The 8698-nt window shown below is 44.1% G+C and overlaps 1 protein-coding gene across 1 annotated transcript in view; it reads left to right on the plus strand.

Moving 5' to 3' along the window:
- Nucleotides 1-8698, plus strand: part of ABCB11 (ATP binding cassette subfamily B member 11) — a 116092-nt gene that overhangs the window by 43325 nt on the left and 64069 nt on the right. The window contains 2 exon segments of the mRNA XM_045299935.1: nucleotides 2838-2962; nucleotides 6635-6809. Of these exon segments, the coding sequence (XP_045155870.1) occupies nucleotides 2838-2962; nucleotides 6635-6809 (300 nt within the window).

Raw genomic sequence — 8698 nt, forward strand, 5'->3', positions numbered from 1 at the left:
GTGTCAGGCGCAGGGCAAAGTGCTTCGTAGATCCTGTTGTCGACACATTGCCAGTGGTCGTCAAATCAATTCCCATTCATGGCAACCCCGTGTGTCTCCGCGCAGTCTCAGCGCAGACTTGCGCTCCCTGGGGTTCACATGGCTGAGGCTGGGCAGGAGCAGACTGCCAGACTGCCTCCCTTGAGGCACCTCTGGGTAGGTGTGTACGATCAACCTTCCGGTTCGTAGTCCACTACTTATCAGTTGCTGCCCCTGAGGGATTCAAATCCACCCCTTGGTGCAGCTCTGAGAGATTCATTTCTCCGCGAGTTGTGCTCCAGGGGACCTTCCGCATCCACGAAGGGCTTCAGGGAGCTGCACACTTTGATCAGCCTCCGTCGTCAGCACATCTCAGCTCGCTTGCCAGACCTGAGCAGCACACTCACGTGGGTCGAACGCCCCATTTAACACGCGGGGGACCAAACGTGCATGCGCTTTCCCTGCTGGGTGGCTCGGTTTTAAGCAGACAGAGAACTTACTTTCCTCTGTCCTGGCGGTGCCCATGTTTCCACTTCCTTCAAGTGCGTCACTGATGGGGAATGCTGTAGCTCTGCGGGCGCTGGCCTTGAATTCAGGTCCGTGCATGTCTGTTGGTGTCAAATGATACAAGCAACTTTCTCTGGGCTCAATTCAAGGGCAGGAAGAGGAGGCGGGAGACAGTCCATGACATAGAGCACGTTATCACACGGTGACATGCTTTTAGCTGACTTTTCTATTGGTGGCAAGAAATGTGAGCAGCTGTTAGTTAAGTACGAAATTCTGGGGAACCCTGTTTAGGAAATCCCGATACAGGTCTTCTAAGCATCAGCACCCCTGTAATTGAAGTCCCTGAGATTCTGTGACTTTACATTGCTACTAAAGCCGGTATCATGATCTTTTTATTACTGTGCAGCCAACACATTTCAGAAATAAATTAGGTGAGGGATGTGATTTAAAAAAAAAACAAGCCCCACCCCTGCAATGTCATCTCTAACACTTGAATTCAAAATTGAAATATTGGTGAAAATAGCCTCACATTCCCACTGTTGGTTGTTCAATTCACAAATTTCATCAAATGTGGACTCGTGAGATCAATAAAACGTAAATCCGTTTTTACTTACATTGTAAATTGCAATTCTGTTGAAAGTTTTGCTTGATAAGATCCTGTCACTAAAAAGTTTTAAAACCTCTAAAGTCCCTTAAGTCTAGGTACTCTACATATGTATGTTTAGGTTTCTGAGCTAGTGGATCGTCCACACTCATTACTTTTCCCATTTCTTGTTCCTTAATCTGTGCCAGGGGTTAATTCCAAGTAGGGCTCACACAAGTCCAATTTTAGGGCAAGTAATTTCTTAGGTACAGATTTTGAGTCATTTGCTTTCTGTAGGTATCAGGGTGATAGTGAGTGGAGCACCGGTAGTTCAGTGAAACGGTGGCAATACTGTTCTGGGACTTTCTCTTATGGAATTCCCTCTGCAGCACCGTGGTCTTCATGCTCAGAACCTCTCCCCCATCCCACACCCCAACACACACACACGGCTTGTATTGTACATTTTAACATGGCAGGCATGACGTCTGTCCTAGTCTCCAGTCTTGAGCTCTGGTGTTTCTCTAAGACGTGTGCGATGGCTTTTGGCTACTATCAGCGAAGTAGGACTACGGCCTGGCTTGACTTGAAAACAGGCTCAGTATCCTGATGAGACACTTTACTCTTATGAATGCCCCGTGTGAAACTCGCTCTGGGGGAGGGCTTTGAAAACCTCGTAAACCGTTTTATTGGCATGTCATCCACCTATGGTACAATTAGATAATTCAGTCATATTAAAAAGAGTTGCTCAATCACAATCAAAATCAATTTTAGAATATTTTATTCTTTCTTATACTCTTCATTATTACCTCCCCATACCCCCCACCGCAACCTCCCCTGCAATAACCCAAGAAACTATTAATCCAGTTACTGTCTGTGTAGACAGTAACCTATGCTAGATTTCATATCAAGAAAAACAAAAACAAACGGCAAAAAACAAACAAACCCAACACCAGTAACAGCATAAAACATAGTAAAAACCTCACTTGAAAAAATAACAACAACAAAAATAATAAAACTAGAACAAATTTAAAATCGGTCCACAGGGAGAACAAACGATACCGTGTTAACTTTTAACCTAACCACGTCTACATTAATTCACTTCGCAATGTACTGTTTCTGAGAGAAGGTTCCCTGGTCAATAGTCAGAGGAGATTTATCCAAGTATGGCCTTTGCAGATGGAGTTTGATCTATCACAGTGATCCATAGTCTTCTGCAAATTGGGTGCTCAGAAATTAAGCTCTGGTACCATTTTCTCCTCAAGTTGTGAATTTTATTATTTATAATCCTTGCATTATAAATAATAAGCTGGTGTGCTTCTTCGATGTTGACTTAGTTGATGCCTCACTTAGGTGGTGCTTCTTCTAAGACAAGCCTGTACGACTCCAGATGCTACTCTTTCTGATAGCTGGGCACTATCTGCTTTCTTCACCACACTTTGCTCTAGCACCTGTATCTTCAGTGATCTCTCAACAAGGGCAAGTATCGCAGAGGCTGTGGGAGAGCTTTTGGATTAAATTTTAATGGAATCGTTTTGATTTCTCAATAACTAAACACACATGGATGAGGTTGACTATGGACCAAACTTAGACCAAATTGTTTTCCTCCTGTACATGGCGATCACCTTATCTTGCACAATGAGTTAATTCCATTAAATGAGTCACAGCATAATGGAATGATGTGACTAAGTTCCTGGTTGTCATATTTTCGTGTCTTTCTTTTTGATTTTAGAGTGTGTCCAAGTTCACTGACTATGAGCTGAATGCCTATGCCAAAGCTGGGTGTGTGGCTGATGAAGTGATTTCATCGGTGCGAACAGTGGCTGCATTTGGTGGTGAAGAAAAAGAGGTCAAAAGGTCAGTCAAATGAAATGTCCTGAATGTTGTTTTTTTTCCTTTTTAATCATTTTATTGGGGCTCATACAATTCATCACAATCCATACATACATCAATTGTGTAAAGCACACTTACACAGCCGTTGCCCTCATCATTCTCAAAATTCGCTTTCCGCTTGGGTTCCTGGAATCAGCTCCTCATTTTCCTTTTTCCCCTCCTCCTCCCTCCCCGCTCCCCACTTCCTCATGAAACCTTAATAATTTATAAATTATTATTATAGCTTATCTTACACTGCCCGGCGTCTCCCTTCACCACCCTTCTGTTGCCCATCCCCCAGAGAGGAGGTTATATGTAGATCCTTGTGATCGATTCCCCCTTTCTACCCTCCCTTCCCTCCCGGTATCGCCACTGTCACTGCTGGTCCTGAGGGGTTCATCTGTCCTGGATTCTCTGTGTTTCCAGTTCCCATCTGTACCACTGTGCATCATCTGGTCTAACCAGGTTTGCAAGGTAGAATTGGGATCATGATAGTTGGTGGGAGGAAGCGTTTAAGAACTAGAGGAAGGTTGTGGGTTTCATTATTGCTATACTGAACCCTGAGTGACTCATCTCCTCCCCACTACCCCTCTGCAAAGTATGTCCAGTTGTCTACAGATGGGCATTGGGTCCCCATCACGTGCATAGCACCCTAAATTTTCCTCATGTTAAACAAAATGGCAGGGCCTCCTTGGTCTATCGTGCCATGAAAAGTTTTTGTTGAAGAGCTAGCTAAGCAGAGTAACTTAAATCGGTCACAGAATGACAAAGAATTCCATTGTCTTTACCTACAGGATTTTGAAGGAGTTTGAACCGGTTCTTTCACTTTAGTTTGATATTTATTTCAAATTCTGGTAGTATACCTGTCTCACCGTCATCTGGTTGATCGCAATGCATAGTGACCCTACAGGGCCGAGCTGCACTGCCCCTGTGGGTGTCTGAGACAGTCCATCAATCTTTGCAGGAGTGGGAAGCCTCCTCTGTCTCCCGTGGAGCAGTTGGTGGGTTTGAGCTCCGGACTGTATGGTTAGCAGCCAATGCATAACAAACTGTGCCACAGGGCTCCCTTTGTCGTTTCTCTCTCTCTCTGCCTCTACACACACACACACACACACACACACACACACACACACACACTCTACACCTCATGCCAGTGTATAACAGAGCTTACTGTCATGAAAGAGAAACGGATCCCCCCAAACCAAATCCACCGCCACGGAGTCGATTCACACTCAGAGGAGCATGATCCCCTAGTCTCCAGCGTTGTGGATCCTCCCGGCACTCCTGTCTCCCAGGGAACCGCTGCTAAATTTGACCTGCTGATCTTTTTGCTAACAGCCGAGGGCTTCGACCACGGCACCCCCAGAGTTCGCTAAAGAGAAGCCTACATAATACAAAACATGATTCCACACAGTTTTATGGAACAGTTTTAATTCAGTTAGATATTGGGTGATCTTCACGAAGTCTGAAAGATTTCCATTACATCAAACAAAACTTTTTTTTACCCTACTAACCTGGAAACTCAAAGCTAGGAGGGCAGAATCAAGCCTCATCTTCCTCCCTCGGAGCCTCTGGGGAGTTTGAACTGCTGGTCTTACGGTGAGCAGCTAAGTAACCAGCGATACCCCAAGGCTCCTTCCTAAACAAAATTTAGTAGTAGACCATCACTCCAGAGATGAACTTTTAATGGACAAACAAAAAGACCCCCGACTAAACAGAACAACGGTGTTATTTTTAAAATGTCATTTTGTTTATTCTCTAATTTATCTAATATCTAATTTATCTATTCTCTAATTTATCTAATATCTAATTTATCTAGTCCCTGTGGCAGGAACTAATTTTATAAAATCACCACCAACTTAAGATCATTTCCTTTTGGATGTGTTATAGAACTACGATGAGGATATTTTTCTTCAATTGCAACCAAATTCACCAAATAAAAAGGAGACAAAGTTTCACAACCTCTAATTGCCCTCTTCTTCTTTTTTGGTGTGGGGCGAAATGATCTATTTTTCATAAGATATGTAGTGTATTTCTTCCACTCTGAAAGATATTAATTATCTTTTATTTGTTGTTAATAAAAAAGGCAGTGTAAGTTGCTTGACAATTAGCGCAGACACTGGATAGAGTTCCAGTTTGTGCCCTGTGAATGTTTAAATGTCTCCATGAATTTCTTGATTGAGCTGTAGGAAGGCACTTGCAGCATGATGAAATTCTCATACAATGCCCATGGTTCATAGCTGGATCTAGGAATGACTAAAGCTTAGGAGCCCTGGTGGTATAGTGCGTTACCAGTTGCTCTACTAACAACAAGGTCAATAGTTCAAAACCACCAGCCACCCTGCAGGCAGAAGATGCAGCTTTCTACTCTCACAAACAATTATTTTGGAAACCCACAAGGGCAGTTTAACTCTGTCCTATAGTCTCTCTTAAGTCAGAATCAAATCGGTGTCACGGAGACTTCTAGGTGGTAAATTCCTCCCTATTCATGTAGCCGATCGAGAACCAGCTGACGCACCTCAAGAATAGTCAGTGGAGGCGTGCGTGTTGCTATGCTGCTGACCAGGTTTCAGCAGTGCTTCTAGTCGAAAACAGACTAGGAAGACAGATTTCATTTTCCAGTTTAAGACAGACTAGATGATTTCCTTCCAAAAAGTAGCCCATGAAACCCTATGGAGCACACACGGTTTCACCCCGGTTGGCTCTGGGATGGCGCAGAACTGGGCAGCCGCTCATTGAGTTGGGCGCTTGGTTACCATCGTTCTGGAGGCTGACCAACAGTAACTAAGAAAGAATAGTTCTTGAGTTAGATGTTCATGTCGTTTTGGTTGTGGCCACATAGCCCGTTTGCCACAGGGCAGATGAGAGTGGATGTTCATGACTCGGTCCGGAGGCGGGTTCCCAACCTGGGGTATGAATCATCCAACCATCTGACTTGTTTATTCGGAGGTAGCTGCCATCACTTTCTGATAGAAAACATGCCACATGACTCGCAGAAACATTTCATGGCCACCTACTATGAGACTCCTCATGTCAAAGCACGTATGCTCTTGAAGAATTGCTGGTTGAAAGAGACGAGATTTGAGAAGCTTTATTTGTTTTTATACCCAGTTTTAAATGAGCACGATATAAAGTCTTCGATCTGATGTGTTAGATATTAGGAGAAAAGTCGTTAATCACCATAGAGATGTTGGTGGGTTACACTTTATGGCATACGTTCTCCTTGTCAAGGATTTGTACCCCGATGGAATGCAGTGACCTTTTCTCAAGGAAATGTTTTCAGAGTGGGAACCACTGTGTTAGCCTGCCATCATGCTTCATTATTTTTGACGTCATGGCCAAGTCATAAAACATGAAGGCAAAACAAACAAAATATGTGTGCGGAAAACTCTTCTCTTGGGACGAAGCTACCCTGCTGTTACTCACCCAAGCAGCAGCTAGCCACGCGGCTTTGTTAGGGATGGCCCTTCGATCGAGCTCATGGCTGCGTTGAGGCACACTTTAGGTCTGCAGAGGTTAGGGATGCTTTAGTTCCCTGAAGCTGCTCTGGGCTTGGGAGGGTTTTATAATCAATGAGCGAAACCCCTGTGTGGTGGCCTCTTTACACGTTATGACCTGAGTTGCTGCTTCTGAACTCAATACCTTTTCTCTTCACAGGTATGAGAAAAATCTTGTGTTTGCCCAGCAATGGGGGATTCGGAAAGGCATCGTGATGGGCTTCTTCACTGGATACTTCTGGTGTCTCATCTTCCTGTTTTATGCACTGGCCTTTTGGTATGGCTCCAAACTCATTCTGGACGAGCAAGAGTATACACCAGGAACCCTGATCCAGGTACTTTGCTTACATGTACGGGCAAAGTCTACTTATCCCAACCAAACTCCCCACCATCAAGTTGGTTCTCCTTCATGGTAACCCTCTGGAACATGGGCATGCTGCCCCTGCGACTCTTTCTCCCATGGAGCAGTGTGTGGTTTCGAACCGCTGGCCTTACAGTTAGTAGCCCAATGTGTCACCATTATGCCCCCAGAGCTCTTAATCTATTGAGAGGATAGTTTATTTATTCTGGTGTCCGAAGGAGGAAAGCATCAATGATTGAACTGTGCCCATCTACAAAAGCAAGCAATAATTATGCATTTCACAGTAAAGGGATGTTGGGTACTTTTTGATGACACCAGAAATTTCATGGCTTCCAATTAGTGCAAGATTTTTTTTTAATTAATTAATTAATTTTTATTTTCATCTTTTTTTTTAAAACATTTTATTAGGGGCTCATACATCTGTTATCGCAATCCATACACACATCAATTATGTAAAGTGCATTTGTACATCATTCTCAAAACATTTTCTCTCCACTTAAACCCCCAACATTAGGTCCTCATTTTTCCCCTCCCGCCCCGCTCCCCGCTCCCTCATGAGCCCTTGATAGTTTATAAATTGGTATTTTGTCATATCTTACCCTGTCCGATGTCTCCCTTCACCCACTTTTCGGTTGTCTGTCCCCCAGGGAGGAGGTCATATAGTTCCTTGAGCGCAAGATTTTATAACTTTAACAGGATGAATTTCTGACTAAGTCCAAAAGATAATATACCATGCAGATGGAAAAAGTCTGTGATCTGGCAGCTGAAAAGTAACAGCTCTTAGAGTTGAGCTTAAGAATAGCACAAGAGATAGGTCAGTGGGCGTATTTGCGAAATGCAATAAGTTATTAAACGACCACATCAGCAATGTCCTCAACTGAACAGGCAATGCAGATAGATGCAGTGCTCAGCTGTACAGTCTCAGCTGAAACTGCAGTGCCAGCCTGCTTACATGCTCAGTGTTATTCAGCGAATAACTCCGGACCTTCTACTCTGTGGCAGAGCCATAGGAAACGCAGAGGATTCGATTGTGAGCAAAAGCCATGTGTTCTTTGCCCTGATGGAATTGATAGTTTAGTGGAGAAGATGAGCAATCATTCAATAATCATAGAGATGCATAATGACAAATGGGGGCACATGCTATGAGGCAGGGGAAAGGGGAGTGGCTGGGGTGGGGGCAGGCTTTTCCTCCTTAGGTAGTGGCCTTCTCTTGTTACACAGCCGGCCTCTTGTCATCATGCAGATGCTCAGGTGAGGGGCACTTCCCATCAGGCCTTTTATGCTCTTCCAACCTTTCATGTTCTTTTGTGACATGCTGCCTTAGGAAGGAAAAATGAATTTGTAAGGTGAACATTAAGTATGCAATTCCAATGAAAATGAACACACAATTCCAATAAGATAAGTGCATTAAAACCAAATAACTTCAGTAACTCTTTTTCTAAGAACTCCTGGGCACCTACTAGCCAACAGGTTGGTGGTTCAAATCCACACAGTGGCACCTTGGAGGCCAGGCCTGGCTATCTGCTCTGAAAGGTCACACCTTGAACCCTCTATGGGGCAGAGCTACTGTGCGGGCATGGGACTGTCAAGAGCTGGAATCCAGAATCTACTTGATGAGGGCGAAGGCAATTCTCTTACTCAATGACAGGCGAAGGCAATTCTTTTCTAGTAAGAATCCAGCTGTCTGGCTCTTGTTTTCAAGTCTCCCACCCTTGTGAGTTGCAGGTTCCGCCTGTAAATCATTCACGCCTTCAGCTGATGTTTTTGGAGCACTGACTATGTGCAGGCATGTCATGCTATGCATTGCTAGCACAAACCCCTTCCTTTAAGCCTTTGCGTAAGTCTCAAGAACTCCAGGGTATT

This window comes from Echinops telfairi, unplaced genomic scaffold (genome assembly GCF_000313985.2).
Source record: "Echinops telfairi isolate 266 unplaced genomic scaffold, ASM31398v2 ScPeMD7_4;HRSCAF=17, whole genome shotgun sequence".
Lineage (NCBI taxonomy): Eukaryota > Metazoa > Chordata > Mammalia > Afrosoricida > Tenrecidae > Echinops > Echinops telfairi.